Source organism: Chaetodon trifascialis, chromosome 21 (assembly GCF_039877785.1).
Source record: "Chaetodon trifascialis isolate fChaTrf1 chromosome 21, fChaTrf1.hap1, whole genome shotgun sequence".
Lineage (NCBI taxonomy): Eukaryota > Metazoa > Chordata > Actinopteri > Chaetodontiformes > Chaetodontidae > Chaetodon > Chaetodon trifascialis.
In genome coordinates, this window is record NC_092076.1 from 11459800 (window position 1) to 11475715 (window position 15916).

General features: G+C 42.5%; 1 protein-coding gene across 11 annotated transcripts; it reads left to right on the forward strand.

Moving 5' to 3' along the window:
- The first annotated feature begins 1880 nt into the window (after positions 1-1880).
- Positions 1881-15700, forward strand: brsk1a (BR serine/threonine kinase 1a). Of its 11 annotated transcripts, none has more exons than XM_070990404.1 (19): positions 1881-3224; positions 3321-3415; positions 3664-3749; positions 4231-4371; positions 4795-4911; positions 5198-5231; positions 5716-5784; positions 5921-6067; positions 6703-6734; positions 6902-7066; positions 8183-8280; positions 9058-9211; positions 9336-9396; positions 10620-11250; positions 11541-11589; positions 11687-11810; positions 12125-12335; positions 12726-12815; positions 13055-15700. In XM_070990404.1, the coding sequence occupies exons 1-19, from the start codon at positions 3140-3142 to the stop codon at positions 13252-13254; spliced, it is 2589 nt and encodes an 862-aa protein (XP_070846505.1). In that variant the 5' UTR covers positions 1881-3139; the 3' UTR covers positions 13255-15700. The 11 variants fall into 11 exon arrangements, with proteins under 11 accessions (XP_070846505.1, XP_070846502.1, XP_070846510.1 ...); XM_070990401.1 differs by having other exon boundaries at positions 12726-12813; positions 13041-15700; XM_070990409.1 differs by having other exon boundaries at positions 10974-11250.
- Positions 15701-15916: the final 216 nt, after the last annotated feature.

Sequence of the window (15916 nt, forward strand, 5' to 3'; positions counted from 1 at the left end):
GACCAGCTAGGCGCAGATGAAGATGGGCTTTGGGGAATTATCCACCCACACATAACATTTCAAACTGAGATTTTAGAGATTTTTCAAGGCACTTTACAGATGATACATTCAAATGTCCTACTTACCGTTTTTTTTTGTTTGTTTGTTTTTGTTAACATGAAACTGTCATCTCTGCCTGATTCATTTAAATCAGCATCCAACACTTGTCTTCTCAATTTCCTCTCCAGATGAGGTGTGATGGTCACCCTGCTTTAAGAGTGAAAAAAGAAAAAAGAAAGAAAAATGTGTGGTTTTCAGCTGCTGTTGAGCTGTTGGACCCCCCCCCCCCCCCAAATATTTTGATAATTGACAACACAAAGCAATAGAAACGTGGGCTGTGACTTGACACTTTCTGGGACATTGCTCTTATGTGGTATCATCATGTGCCAGGTTGTAATGATATCACTGAAAATTTAGGTGAAAATTTATGTTGAAGCTTTTTTTTTTTTTAATTACAATAATGTATTCTGGTTAGCTATAAGCCTTTTTCACAGCACACATTTTGACTTGTCATAGTAGGAGATGGGCACGTGTTAGCAATAACATTAACAATGGCTCTGCACTAGTGTCTCAGTAACCCATGGGTCGGCTAGCAGAAACAAAACCAGGGAACTGAAGCAGCGAAATGGTATTCAGCCATCATTCATTTTATTATTTACACCTTTGCTTTTCCTGTTATCAGTGACTATCAGCAAACATTGAAACTAAATGAACCCAAAATAACAAAACATTAAGATTCTGTACAAAACACATGGTTACCTAAAAAATATGATAGATTTTTAGAGATCTATATATGCTCAGTGTGCCACGACATTACAATCCTCTCTACACAGTAATAATAACAATCCATTACTATATTATTACAGGGGGAATTCTGCCACTTAATGAATATTTCTATTTTTCATATATTTTGCTGCTAATACTTCTTGACTTACTTGAATAAAGTGACAATGAATGGTCAGGTCAGCTGCTCAATAAAATAATATTTTATCTTATCTTAGTAATAGTACACCAAACTGTAAAAATACAACAAGTCCAGCATTCAATATGTTTGCTAAGTAAAAGTATGTAAGGACTATCAGTAACTTATACTCAAAGTTTCAGAAACAAAACTACCAACTAAATGCAATACAACATATGACAGTGGTATTTTTTTCTCTAAAGGATTTTGGCAATAGTACTTTTATGGGCAGAAGGATTTTTATGGCACTTACTACTTTTATAATCTGTACATAATGTATAGTTGCTTTCTATCCTGTATCCTGCACATTTTTTTGACCTTTTGGTGCCATGTTTTTGCTTTTTGTAACATGATCCCTCATGTGGGATCAATAAAGTCTTATCTTATGTTGAAATGAAAATACTCAAGTTAAGTACAAATATTGTAAATATGTACTTAAGTTAAGTATTTGAGTAAATTTGCTAGTTATTTTAAGCCACTGTAATGGAGTATTTTTACATTAAGCTTTTTCTATTTTTACTTACAAGCAAAAATCCCAATACTTTTTCTAAGTTATGGCACTCATCAGATTTTGCACCTCATACCGAATCAAAATGTAACCAAAGTAGCACCTGTGGGACACCAGCGATTCTGAAAGGCCAGAGAGAGGCCATATCCGGGCCAGAGCGGGGCCAGAGCCGGGCCGGAGCACCCCAGAGTCCCCTCACAAACAGCGTCCCATCCGCTGCCTCTGGCGATGTTTACCATCAGTGAGGGAGGTGTCAGGGGGCCCACAATGTGGCCGGTGGTGCTGAGGTGAATGCAGAGATAAGCGTATTTTGAGGAAGATGATCAGGAGGAGGAGGCGGGGGAGGAGAGGCGAGAGGGGAGAGGATGGAGAGAGAGTGGGACCCGGATGCTGATGCGAGTGAGACGAAGGAAGGAAGAGGAGAGAGAAAATATCGATTTACGGCAAGAAAACCAAAGGGAGTGTAAAACGGGGGGCCTTTACACTGCGTGAACTGCCACCAGAAGCGAGGAGGGGGATAAGGCAGTCGATAATAGTGCGGGTTGATCTGCGGACATCTGTGTGTTTTTTTTACCTGTGTAACCGCCGGTGAGGGAGGAGGACACGCCAAAGGAGAGAGGAGAAGATGCTGTGATCCGCTACTTGCAGGGATGTAGAGAGGGGGAGACGGGGAGAGACAGGGAGGGGGAGGACTACGCTAAAGATGGTTGTTTTCCGAGGAAATATTGTGAGAATGCGGCGGCCGTCTGATAAATCTTACCGTTTGGCGATGCCCGGAAACTTCAGGAGGTGTCGGTTTTTTTGACAGGCGGCGCGAGCGAGACGGCCGTCGGTCCAGGCGTTGAGGCTAAAGCTAGCCTCGCTGCTGTGTGGGAGAGCGGCGGCGAGGCTAAAATAGCATGTTGTTGCACCTGTGAAACAGGCCTGACAGAGAGATTTAAATTGGTTTAATTTTCAGTGCTCACATCCACTTGACGTATTTGGCGTTTTGCTGGTCTACGCAACTAGGAAATGTCATAAATCTGTGCAGCAGACGTGAAAAAACTCGGTTGTTTTAAGGCTATTTAACGGTAACGTTACTCTGCGCTAATTTTCTTGTTAACCGTCATATACAGTTAAAGTCTTACATGTAACACGGCGCAAGTTATACAAATAAGCTAATGTACAGGAGTAAAACAAATTAGTTTGCCTACCTTGTCATGTTTATCTATAGGGTAGAGGTCAGTATTTAACGCATAAAAACAGACTTGCAACTTATTGTCATCTCAGTTTCTCTGCTTTAACCTACAACTAGCTAGGTGTTTTGTTAAATATCAACGTTATTCATGTTTACCGTGCTCCAGGACAGGCCCATTTAGCTATGTTTATTAAGCAGGTTTGGGTGAAGAATGTTCATTTATCATCCAGATGTTGTAAATCAGCGGCAGTTTGACTTGTCCTTTTTTTTACATGTTCACCCAGTAACTCAAACGTAGTCTGTCTTCTAAGTTGAGCACCATCTTGTATCCCACACTAACTTCTGTATAAGCTGTATAATATCACAGTAATTGCAATAACCACAGTGCAGTAGTAGTAGTTGTAGTAGTAGTAGTAGTTGTAGTAGTAGTGTATTAGCCTCCAGTCAGAGCAGTATGAGTAAGGAACTGTCTCTCAGTCAGTCAGCTCAATATGTTGGGCCCTACCGACTGGAAAAAACACTGGGGAAGGGACAGACAGGTGAGTGTAAAATGATCAAACTCTTGAAATGTGAGATTTAAAGTCTCTCCTGCTCTGTTTTTGCTTCTATACGTCTCATTCGTTCTTGTCTTTCAGGACTGGTCAAGCTTGGGGTCCACTGTATTACGGGTCAGAAGGTAGCGATCAAAATAGTCAACAGAGAGAAGCTGTCTGAGTCAGTCCTGATGAAGGTAAGTGTGACGCTGCTGAGGTTGTTGCGCACAGTGACGATAATGATGCTAATTCTGTCCATAGCCAGGTGTGTTATGCTGTACACAAACTGCTTCATATGCTCTATATTTAACTTCTGCATTAGTTAGTTAATTAACCTTCGCTGTGTTGCTTCAAATATGACACCAAGTCGCTTGTGTGCTCTGCTTTGGTATCTTCATCTCTTCCTGTCTCTTTCTCCTTCTGTCCGTCTCGTCTCTCGAACCAGGTTGAGAGGGAGATTGCCATTCTGAAACTGATTGAGCATCCGCATGTGTTGAAGCTGCATGATGTTTACGAGAATAACAAATATCTGTGAGTTCCCCCGGCATTCAAAAGAGCCTCATAACTGGGTTCGGCACAGCCTGCCTGCTTTTATTGTTGTTGCTGAACACTGAACTTTGGAGTGGGATGGGTATAAATATTACTCTAAGAACTATATTAATCTGCTGTCTTCGCTCTAATTCTCACTTTTCCTTCATCTCCTACAATAATTCTGCAAAGTTTTTGATCTATCTTGAGGAAGAATACTCCTTAACGCTGTTATAAAGCAGCTTTTGGAATAGAGAGGCAGCTTGGCTGAAAGGGAGTACATAAAAAAAAAAAAGATAAATTACAAGATTTCATCTCAGTATTGTGCTCCTAGAATCCAACATCATAAATTGATGGTATCTAACAGTTTGAGAGTGTCTGAGGTTTGATTTATTGTTTTTGTTCGTTTGTTCCTTTTGTTCCTCCTCCTGTCTCTTAAAGACGGCCGTTTTTAAATCACACTGTCATCCCTGTATGCCGGCAGGTACCTGGTGTTGGAGCATGTGTCAGGTGGAGAGTTGTTTGACTACCTGGTGAAGAAGGGCCGGTTGACTCCAAAAGAGGCCAGAAAGTTCTTCAGGCAGATCATCTCTGCTTTGGATTTCTGCCACAGTCACTCCATCTGGTTGGTTTTTGCATAGAGCAGGCGTTCTTAAATCGAGATGCGGGGCATGTGTCGGGTGATGGTTTGCTAACTTAATAAGCTCTTGGGAGGCCTGCACTGTTGTTAATTCATAGCCCTCTTTTTTACACAGTAAAGATTCAACGCCAATTTGATGTGTCATGGCGAATTAAGTCAGAAGTTCCCGCTGTCTTAGTCAGTAACAGCTTAAATGTTTCTTAAATAGGTCATTCCGCTTTAATACTGACTTAATATTTGCAGGGACTTATCATTCTTTAATTTCCTTTAGACAAATCGACTTTCTGTGTATCAAGTAATAAATACATATTACTATATATAATGATTTTAAAGCCACCGTTTCGAGCCCTGGCAGGAAATGCCATAATCTTCACTGGAAGACTAATGGTACCTGTTGTGTTTGTGCAGTCATAGAGACCTGAAGCCCGAGAACCTGCTCCTGGATGAAAAGAACAACATCCGTATTGCTGACTTCGGCATGGCCTCCCTACAGGTGGGAGACAGTCTGTTAGAGACCAGCTGTGGGTGAGTACCTTACTGAGTGAGCGTGTTCATAAATAATGTGTACTCACATGGAAAAAGGTCATATTTCGTATTTCAGAAATGATGCGATGTAAACCTATGCATGTTACATAATGTAAAATTCTTCATGACGAGGACAGTAGTTGCCACTGAAGCGAAAGACATTACATCAGCGGTTATATATGTGTATAAACAGAGCACGTGCACTGATTGTACTGTTATTAATATCACTGCCATTCTTATTGAAGCATAGTTATGCTGCTTGCAACACATTTCTCTTGCATTTCAGATCACCACATTATGCGTGCCCTGAAGTTATACGGGTAAGTGTTCTGCTCTTGCGTGGCATGTACCTCAAATGTTGGCACCTGTAATATAAATTAGCAAAAGATGCTGATAAATTATTCATTTAGTGGCATAGTTACAAAGCTCCATGAGCCGAACACAAACATCACTGATTGTTTCAAAGTCATAGAAATCATTGAAATACTCTTAATGGAATATAGAGTATGTCACCTGGGTTGTTTTTAAGAAGAAGGTTGCTTTTAAGTGATTCTCGACGGCACTCATGCGAGAAGATTGTCCAGTTCTGTCTATGAAAAGATGATTTTGTTGCGTGTTGGACTGAAATGACTAAGTGCTGTATTATAATGGATTAAAGTGTTTCATTTGACACAGATTTCTTTTGAAAGACATTATGTAGGCTTGGATAAGCCTTAAATGAGCTGAAATTATTTAATCAATTAATGTGGCTCCATTGTGTTTTCAAGTCGTCAGGGGAATTCATGGGGATTGTGTCTTTGGCAGGGGGAGAAATATGATGGGCGGAGAGCAGATGTGTGGAGCTGTGGGGTCATCCTTTTCGCTCTGCTGGTGGTAAGTCTTTCTTCTATTTTAACCATACAGTTTAGCCCCTTTGTAGATACCCCCTCGCCCGCTTTTGTCAAGTATATTTCATCACGTCTGTTTTTCTTTCCTTTCTTCTTCTTCCCCCTCTCTTTTTGTCCTGCAGGGTGCCCTGCCTTTTGACCATGACAATTTACGCCAGCTCCTGGAGAAGGTGAAGAGCGGGGTGTTCCACATGCCCCACTTCATCCCCCCGGACTGTCAGTCCCTGCTCAAGGGCATGATTGAGGTCAACCCTGAAAAGAGGCTCACGGTACGAGACTGTGCTCACACCAGGCTCATGTACAGGCAGTTTGAAGCGCCCGAACACTATGAATTAATAAGTCTCATATGCAGACTGAATTATGCCTGACTCCAGGGGTATTTGAGTCAGATTTACACCTGTGTTAAATTGTTCACATTGAATGGGGGTGACCTCTCCTTCCCTCCTTTATTCACTTTCAGATTTGCCTCCTTGGCTTTGCTTTTGCTCTTTGCAGCTGCATCTGCGCTCTCGCATTTTAATTATCATCACTGACATGGACTAGAGACACAGTTGGATTTACATTGGGTGGTTGCGTCATCAGTCTGTTTTTGGTGCATTCAGGCCAGGATTTTATGGTATACTGTTGTATTAAAGCACAGTCTGTACCAGCAGTAAATTTGTAACTGGTTCGATAACATTTCATTTAGTGATGCACGATTTTACGTTATGTTCTCAAAAACAATAAATATTGCAAAGATGCAAATTGTGGTTGTAATATACAATGTTAAGAATGGACGAGGTGTCTTTTGTGCGTGTAAAAAAGGATCTGGTGTGAACTGTTTACACAGCACAGCTCTGTGGCCATCTGGCTCTAAACAGACTGTAGAAACTAATGGCCCCATCTGCCCTGTCACCCCTTACAGCTAGAGGCCATCCAGAAACATGCCTGGTATCTGTGAGTATACGCTCATTTTTACATACTTAAATGCTGAATGACTCACTCCTTTACAGTGACATTACATCATATTTAATCATATACATTATATCTGTGTCACTCGTGTGTTTCATTGTGTGTGTGTGTGTGTGTGTGTGTGTATGTGTGTGTGTGTGTGTGGCTCCCAGGGGCGGTCGTAATGAGCCGTGTCCTGAGCAGCCTCCTCCCAGGCGAGTGTGTGTGAGGCGAATCTTGTCCCTGACTGAGCTGGACCCAGATGTGTTGGACAGCATGCACTCGCTGGGTTGTTTCCGAGACCGAGTCAAGCTCACACGTGATTTGCAATGTGAAGAGTAAGTCTTTTTATAACCCTAATCATGACTATGTTTCTGTGACTCGGAGAATAGAAGCACTTGCAATGCGATAGCCGTGCAATAAACTCAGTACTTCCTTTCTTAAAATGGACAGTTAAGAAAGGAAGGCTATTTGTGTTCCGAATATTTTGTCTGCTTCATTTATATACATGGAGGACCATGCAGACAAGACATAGTAACAATACAGTATATTGGACAACAACATAAAACTGAAAACAAGCAAAAATAGCGAACATATTAAAAACATATAACACCTACACAAAGGTGTTTTTTTCTTACCAGATTGTTGTATTAGATTATGTCCAGCAGTTACTGTTATTCTGGTTACTCAGTCGTGTACATAATGAGTTTCAGCATCTGATTTCTACTGACCCCTGTGTATTGTGGACAGATATTTTGAGTGCTGTTTGAAAGCGGAGAGGGGGATCTGGTTTCCTCTCCATCATGCCACATGAAACTCCTCTTCTGAGTCAGCTTGACTGACTTGCCACAGGGTTAAAGCATGCAAGATGCTGGAAAGACTGAAGATGTATCCAAATTCAGGGACTAGATCCTCCAAAGGATAAGGCCTGTGACTTTGGCTTTCATGTCCTGCCCAAAAAACATAATCAAGCCTCATGAATATCAAAGTAATGGTGCAGGCAGATGCTCCTTGTCATCTTAAAAAAAAACAAAAAAAAACAGGTTTATCACAGCAAAGTGATAAATCAGTTTGTGCTAAAAAAAAGTCCATTTTATTGTTTTTTGTGACATACTCATTTAAAGACTGCAGCCTTTGGAGGATCCAGCTCCTGAACATACAGTAATCTGGAACATAGTATGAGTATGTTTATGTTTTAGTAGAGAGGAATGCATAAACACATCATCAGTTAAATGGAGAAATACGTGTGTGTGTGTGTGTGTGTGTGTGTGTGTGTGTGTGTATCCATAAATGGATGGGCTGTATCACCAGCCTTTGACTCTCCAAGAACAAGCATGGTTGAAAGCCAGTCTTGAAGTTTTTTTTTTATCACATATTGTTCCTCTCTACATCATTCCATCCAAATTTTAACATTTCACTCAACGGATCTCTTTCTCTCCCTCTGTCTGTCTCAGAGAAAACCAGGAGAAGATGATCTATTACCTACTGCTGGACAGGAAAGAGCGCTACCCCAGCTATGAGGACGAGGACTTGCCTCCACGCAATGACGTAGGTCAGTCATTAGGGGGCAGGAGGGATCCACTCAGTGTCTGAGAAGCAGTTGAGGGGCAGTCCGTGTGTCTGGTGCCATGCTCAGGTACTCGTTACCACTGCCAGTGAATTGGGGATTATTTGAGATTGTGTTATAAACGGTATTAAGTTTTGGATGAAACTGCACTGATAGCCATACGCCTAAAAATCATTCAGCCATAAAACATGAAGCATTATGACAGACAAGCAGATATTTGTGTGCCTTCATGTTGGGTTCCTCTTTGTTGGCAAAAATCCTCTCCTTGAAAATAATGCAAAAATAATATTTTACTAATAATAGGTCATGATTGTCTTTTACAATGTTCAAACCAGCCTTTGCAGAACATCAGCAAAAATTTCTTTTCAGGACAGAACTGGGAGAGGGCAGCTATTCTGCCAGTGCAAATCAAGCTAAGTTTGTCACAGTCACAGATGGTGTGAGTGAGAGAAAATCACTTTCATCACAATCAGACTTTTCGGAACTGAAAAACAGAAAATAAATGCATAGTGACAGAGTGACTGACAACAGGGAGCGGGACGGTGAAGATGCAGCAATATTTCCTACTAACAGGAAGCAATTGGGTTTAATAGAAAACAGTTTTCAAAGATGCAATGCCACTGCCAAGGGAAAGAAACAGGCCATCTTCTTGAGAGTTATCTTATTTCCTGATGGCAGTTGCACAGTGCATCATTATTAAAAATTGCAGCTTTAACATAAGCTTTAAACTTCCTGTGGTAACTTTATGGTGGTGTTCCTTAGCAGACCCTCCTCGAAAGCGTGTCGACTCTCCTATGCTGACACGCCACGGCCGCTGCCGCCCCGAGAGGAAAAGCCTGGAGGTACTGAGCGTTACTGAACAGGGGTCTCCTACCCCGCCTCGCAGGGCCCTGGACACAGCTGCACACAGCCAGAGGTACGGTATATACGACAATTGGGGTTGTATTATCCTTATACATCTACAGTACACACACACTATAAATGTTTGTTGTTGGTTGCGCTCTCTTTTTAACGATCTTTTGACTTCTGATCTCTGTCAGGTCTCGCTCAGTCAGTGGAGCATCAACCGGTCTCTCCTCCAGCCCTCTCAGCAGTCCCAGGGTAAGGGCCCGCTGGCCAACTTTAACAAACTGTACACACATAACTGTTTGCTGGTTTGATTACCCGCACCATTTTTGAACACGATACAAGCATGTGTTATAAAATGCTGAATTTCCAACGTTTATTTTTATCATTTAACTCCCCCCCGTACCCTATGAACAGGAGGAATGACTACAATAAGCAGAAACGGATTTAATAGTTGCGTTTCAATCAGCATGTTTTTATGCACATTTTGAAGTTTTGCTCTTGAACAGCACAGCGCAATTAAAAAAATCTCACAAAAAAGTTTATATGGTAGCTTGAGGTGGTTTTGGCCTTCTTGAAAAATGGTTAATCCGCCTAATGGGAGATAGAAATACCTTTAATGAATAAGGTCTCATGTAGTGAACATTTAACTCACACGATCAATATGATTGTTTCTCCGAGAGAAGAAGAGGAAGAATCATTTCCATTGTGGTTCAGAGCGTACACGTGCTTATATTTATGAAGGCCTTCTAGTCTGGCGCTGACGTGACAACAGGTCTGTAAACCAATTGTGGTTTGGCATTAAGGTACTCGTGACATTAAGCTTGTAGTGTTGATAATGTAGTGTTATAAGTTTCTTGCACAAAATTCCCATATCAACATATTGCGGTTCACAGTTGTGGTTATCACAACTTCCACACTCCACAACCATCTAAAATACCAATTCTCGCACACCATCACAGCACCGGTTCCTCAGATTAAATGTCTCACCCAACAGATTTGTGTGGCCCTTTTCTTCTATCTTCATGTCACTTCTCTTCCTCACCATGCATGAACTGACTGCATGCACAATTTTTAAGGAAACGAACATAGAACCTTTAAATTAGGTTATTTGTTTTGGTTTATGGGATAGTTTGCTTTCATGGTTTGCTCTCGTTCCAAACTGTGTTCAAACAGTCATAGATGCTACATAAAATAAACAATTACTGCACAGCTACACCTTCACTGCCACTGTCTTTTGTCACTACATTCTTAACCCGGTCACCACCACAACTGTCACTAAACCCCTCACTCACACAAGATACAAAAGAAATGCTTTTATATTTAGCACTGGTAGTATTGACTTTAACACTTTCACAGCTCACAAGATGCACTCTTTCTTATCATGAAGCATGATATTCATTTCCATCCTTTCTTCATGTTCCATCCCCTCTCTTTCTTGTTATCCATCTCTCCCACCCCACAAACCCACTCCCCAGTCCTATCAGAGCCCCGTCTTCACTTTCAGCCAATCAGACGTCACCTCTGCCACCGCTACCCCCCTCACAAAGGAGCCCAAACAGGGAAGCACCACTACTCCTCGCTCAGCACGGGCTCATGACAAGCCCAAAGCTCCCCCCAACCCAAAGACCCAGACCCTGCCCACCAAGGGACCTGCCGACCGACCCCATCTGCAGCCCATCAAATCCCTGCCTCTGCACAACCCATCCTCCCGCTCACCCTCCCCCTCTCCGCTCCTGTCACCCATCCCCCGTTTCTTCTTCCCCTCGTCCTCTGTCCTAAAGTCAGTGACTAAGAGCTTCTACCCAAACTCTGCCCACTCTGTGCCGCAGGTCACCCCCCAAGGCTCTCCGTTGCCCACACCCTTGGGCACCCCTGTCCACCACCCTCACCACCCCTCCTCCACCCCGCCCTCCTCTTCCTCGTCCTCGTCCTCCTCGCGGGCGGAGGGAGGGGGAGGGGTGGGCTCGCTGTCGCTGACTCCGCCTTCCAGCCCAGGAGGGGGAAGCGGCATGGCGGCCAGCAGTTCTGCCCACTGGAGGACCCGCCTCAATTCTTTCAAGAACAACCTGCTGGGATCACCCCGCTTCCATCGCCGCAAACTGCAAGGTGAGCTTTGTTTTAATATGATGTGGGAGTGCTGGGAGATGTCGTGTTTTTACAGATGCACCAGAATCTGCACAGCCATGGAACAACTCCACTAAAGTGGGTCATCACTTTCAAAAGGCTTCCTGTGTTCTAACACTGGTAAAACATGAATTTTCTATTTCAGCATACAGTATTGCAGAGCTCGATAGTGGCAGTGGATTATATCTCCACTATTTTTGTGCACCGGGTTCCAGCTAAAGATTTAATATTGGACACAAGTGAAAGTTTTAAGAGTGATTTGTCTCTTTCAGTTCCCACCTCAGAAGACATGTCCAGTCTAACACCAGAATCCAGCCCTGAGTAAGTCACACTCCTCGAGAGAAATTCTGCTCTCATTTGTTTTTGTATGGCTCTGTATTTACTCATAATGTATGATTTTTTCCTGTCTGCCTGCCAGGCTGGCCAAGAAGTCGTGGTTTGGAAATTTCATCGGATTGGAGAAAGAGGAGCAGATCTTCGTGGTCATCAGAGACAAACCCCTGAGTTCTGTTAAAGCCGACATTGTCCATGCGTTCCTGTCCGTAAGTATCTGATGTGGTCTGTGTTTTGTGTCTCTGTATGTAGAAAGCATGGCTCTCACTGCTGTGAGGACTTCACGCGCACTCTCATACTGTACGCACTTCATTTCTTTCATTATCTCAGTTTTCTCTTTATTTCAGCCTCGCTCACTCGTGGCACGTTGATGGATCACTTTGCTTTCACCAATGGCTCACTCTTTCTCTCTTCTCCTCACCCTCACCCTTTGTCTCCCTATACTCACGTTGGCCCCCCGAACCTCTCCCGCCTCGTAAGTCTGTCGGTCTCTCTGCTTCTTCTCTGTCTCCCCACCACACAGATCCCGTCGCTCAGTCACAGCGTCCTCTCTCAGACCAGCTTCCGGGCCGAGTACAAATCCTCCGGCGGCCCCTCCGTCTTCCAGAAGCCCGTCAAGTTCCAGGTGGACATTGCCTTCTCCGAGGGCGAGAGGGAGCGGGACAGGGAGAGGACCGAGAGGGAAGGCAGGAGGGAGACAGGAATTTACAGCGTGACGTTCACCCTCATATCAGGCAAGTGGAGCGGACATTAAGCCATTTTAGCTGGGGATGGAATTTTGATTGTACAGACTTAAAAGACAAGTTCAGCATTTTGGGAAATACGTCTAATTGCTCTCTGGTGGAGTGTTATATGAGAGGATCAATACTATTATTATGTTAGACAGAGCTGGGCCTGCCGTTTTTATCCTGTTTTCAGTCTTTCTGCTAAGCTAAGCTAAACTAAGCTAACTGGCTGCTGACTGTAGCCTTATATGTGAAAGACTGATATGACTCTTTCTTATCTCTGAATGAATAAGCTTGGTCGGACGTAGTCTTAATTACTTAACTCTGAGACGTTTGGCCTATTTTACCAAATTAAAAAGAAGGTTTGATTGAACAATATAAGCCCCGTTGCATCTCCAGGTCCGAGTCGCAGGTTCAGACGAGTGGTGGAAACGATTCAAGCTCAGCTTCTCAGCTCCCATGATCAACCCATGGTGCAGGCCCTATCTGGTGAGATTGCTTTTACACACCTGTGCACACAACAGAGCAGAAAAGTAACATTTATGACTTTATTCATCTAGGACTGAACAACTGACTTGTGATCAGAAAGAAAAAAGGATGGAGCTCAGTTTCAAGCCCACATTCTGAATCACACCTGCACTTCATTCATTTGTAGCCCTGACCCACAGACACGAGCATATATACACTGAGAGTCACTTTCCTGTTCTCCTCTTTTGATCCCTTCCCAGATGAGAAGAACGGCCGGCCCCACGGAACCCCCACCCGCCAAAACTCGAGGCGCTCCGAGGGTGGGGGCGACAGGTGTGAGTGGGGTGACCGGGCAGATGGTGGAGGCATAGGAGGCAGCGGGGGAGTTCTGCAGCGCAGAGGCTCGGCAAAAGAGAGAACCCGACTGCTGTCCTCCAACGGAACCCAATCCCAACCGTAGGATAGAGAGCGAGACCACGCAGCAGGATGCCTGAACCACACCGGAAAGAAGACAGTATAACTTCATCTCCAAGTATCCCTGCAAGCCATGAGCTACTCCTAATCTTCCTTGACTAAGTTGAAGGTGCTTGACTATAGCAAGGATTGAGCCTTTTTCCCCGTCATGCTTTTTTCTTTTTTTTCCAACTTGACATTCTTTTGATTGTTTGGATCACCAGGATTCCTGCCCTCAAATGAGATAGAAGTGTTAAGGAATCACCCTTTAATGAAAAAAAAAACCAATATGTGAATGAGCAGTTTGGTATCCATCATAGATACAGCTTCACAGATCAAACTAGGAATTTTGAAGTGCTAATGTGCATGCCAGTTAGCAAACCAGCCTGCTAAAGGATGCTGATATGATCAGATAGGCTAGTCTACCATATCATTGTAATACAGTATCTGACACCAAAAAGAAACAACAGTGTTGTGATGGTTCTCAAGATTACTCTTAAAATTAACCAATGCGCTCATATCATTATCAAGCAACATGCAATTACCAGTCCATACTGAAAGAAATATAGATGTATCTCAGCAGATGAACCCTAAGAGTTAGCACCCTGCGACCACCTCAGTGAGTGGCCATGAGGTGAACAAAAGGTCCTGATTTTGTCAGGAGAAACTACATCCTGGAATTCCAGCAGTGTCTTCTCCTGAGGTAAAGAAAACCAACCAAGTAAGCTAAGTAAGTGAATGTGAAAAAAATATTTTTTTATTTAGTTTTTATTTATGTTTACATATTTATTTTGAGGATGTCAGTAGCGCAGTGATAGCAGTAACGGCAGTAACTGAAAACACTCTACAGTGTCGGAGAGGGGAAGCTGACCAGTTGCTTTTTTAGCAGGTGTTCTTTTAAAGTTCAACATTTTGATTCTTTTGTATTTTCTTTTTACTCAGAGACAATATGAAACAGTGCATCTAAGATTTTCGCATTGGACCTTCGTTGCTCTGAAGAAAAGTATTTTTGATTTGAACAGAAATATGAACATTACTATATGAAAAAAAAAAAAAAACACTATGCGTGAATAGTTCCATGAACCTCATCACAGCTGTTTGTGCCCAGATTGAATGAGAAGAGCATTCCTGGCCCATGGATCAAACAGAAGCCACCTTTCTCGTCGAGCTTGTCTCCTATTGCCATAGTATTCACCAACTCAGAACAAAATATAACAAAAAAAAAAAAAAAGCTACAAAGGAAATTCATCAATGGACATTTTCATAATGCCGGACTTCAGAGGCTTGCGATGTCAATTCCTTGTTGAAAAGGACTTCAAAACGGGAAGCAAGCAAAGAGGCTCCTAACCCCCATGCTCCTCACTTCAGTGTTCACCAACAAGCCAAGTAGTCCATCACTGCACCCGCACTCATCGCCGAGAGTCGCACCATTCTGCAAGCAGACGTAGCAGCTCGGACAGTCATGTATTACTCCAACACTCTATCAGACTAGTCGATGTTCATCACCAGTCTTCCATACAGCACAATATGCAACAAGAGTGCAGAATGTTTTCAGAGAGATACACGCTACGGTTTATTTTGATTTTTTTATTTATTTGTCCATGTAACTATCCATCTATTTATTTATATTTATTTATTTATTTGGTCATGTGCTTGTTTGTGTCTAGATTTTACACCAACAAAAATATATTAAGAGCTAAGTCAAGAGACCAGTTCTGTTTCATTTTTCATCGCCACTCTTTTTTTTTGAGCGCCTCTTTCCACGCAAAAGAACGGCTTTGATAGCAGTACTGACAAGTTGCTCTCGCTTTACTTCTCCAGTGCTCTTTGCTTATATCTCGCATCTGTTTTGTCACGCTCGTCTCTGGTAAGTGGAATGTGTGTGTGTGAGAGTGAGCTGAAAACTTTGCAGCAGATGCATTTTGAGCTGATCACGAACAGAGGTTTTCGACTGACCCGGGAATATGAAATTCATTGACATACCAAACCCCACCAGGCACATAATTTCTCTCATGCACATTGAATGCTTGCTAATTCACTCCATTTCTTGCTTTTATGCCTTGTCCCTTTGACCTGTCTGTCTGCCTCACCTGTTGTGTAGCCATCATCACGATAGAAACTGTACAAAGTTGTTTGCCTCACTGTCCGTACACACTTTATGATTGCTCACCATCACCAGTTTCATCTTTCTCATCACCACATCACATTCACTTTCATTGACCCAACTCTGGCTAAGATTGTAAACTATTCTCCATTCATAAGGGTCAGTAGAATAAGGTGTTTAAAAAAAGAAATGTCTGTATCATAATTTAAATATAAAAAGTGCACTATTATAACTATTGCCTGTGATAAAAAGAACAATTATGATTGAAGTGATGGTCAAAATAAAGAGAGATCCACCTTATTGTTATGGTTACAATAATAAACCCTAATTTCATGTGTGTGTCTATTTAGTTTCTGGGTTAAAATTGTGTCAGTTCATTTTGCGTGGCTGTTGTTTTATCTTACAGTAATGCTGAAAAAGTTACAGCCTTAGATAGATTGAGCAACTACATGAGAAGAAGCTTTTTTCATTTCACTGTGGAAGAAAAAGGTAAAGGCAAGGGATTCGTTAATGAATTTATTCAAAAGATACAACACGTTAGAACACAAATTCATATTACATAGAC

Excerpts from the sequence above, each read along its gene's own strand:
- brsk1a (XM_070990401.1), top strand. The coding sequence starts at position 3,140 with ATGAGTAAGGAACTGTCTCTCAGTCAGTCAGCTCAATATGTTGGGCCC. Across the intron at positions 5,232-5,715 it reads CGTGCCCTGAAGTTATACGG|GGGGAGAAATATGATGGGCG; the intron begins GTAAGTGTTCTG and ends TGTCTTTGGCAG. Across the intron at positions 9,212-9,335 it reads ACAGCTGCACACAGCCAGAG|GTCTCGCTCAGTCAGTGGAG; the intron begins GTACGGTATATA and ends GATCTCTGTCAG.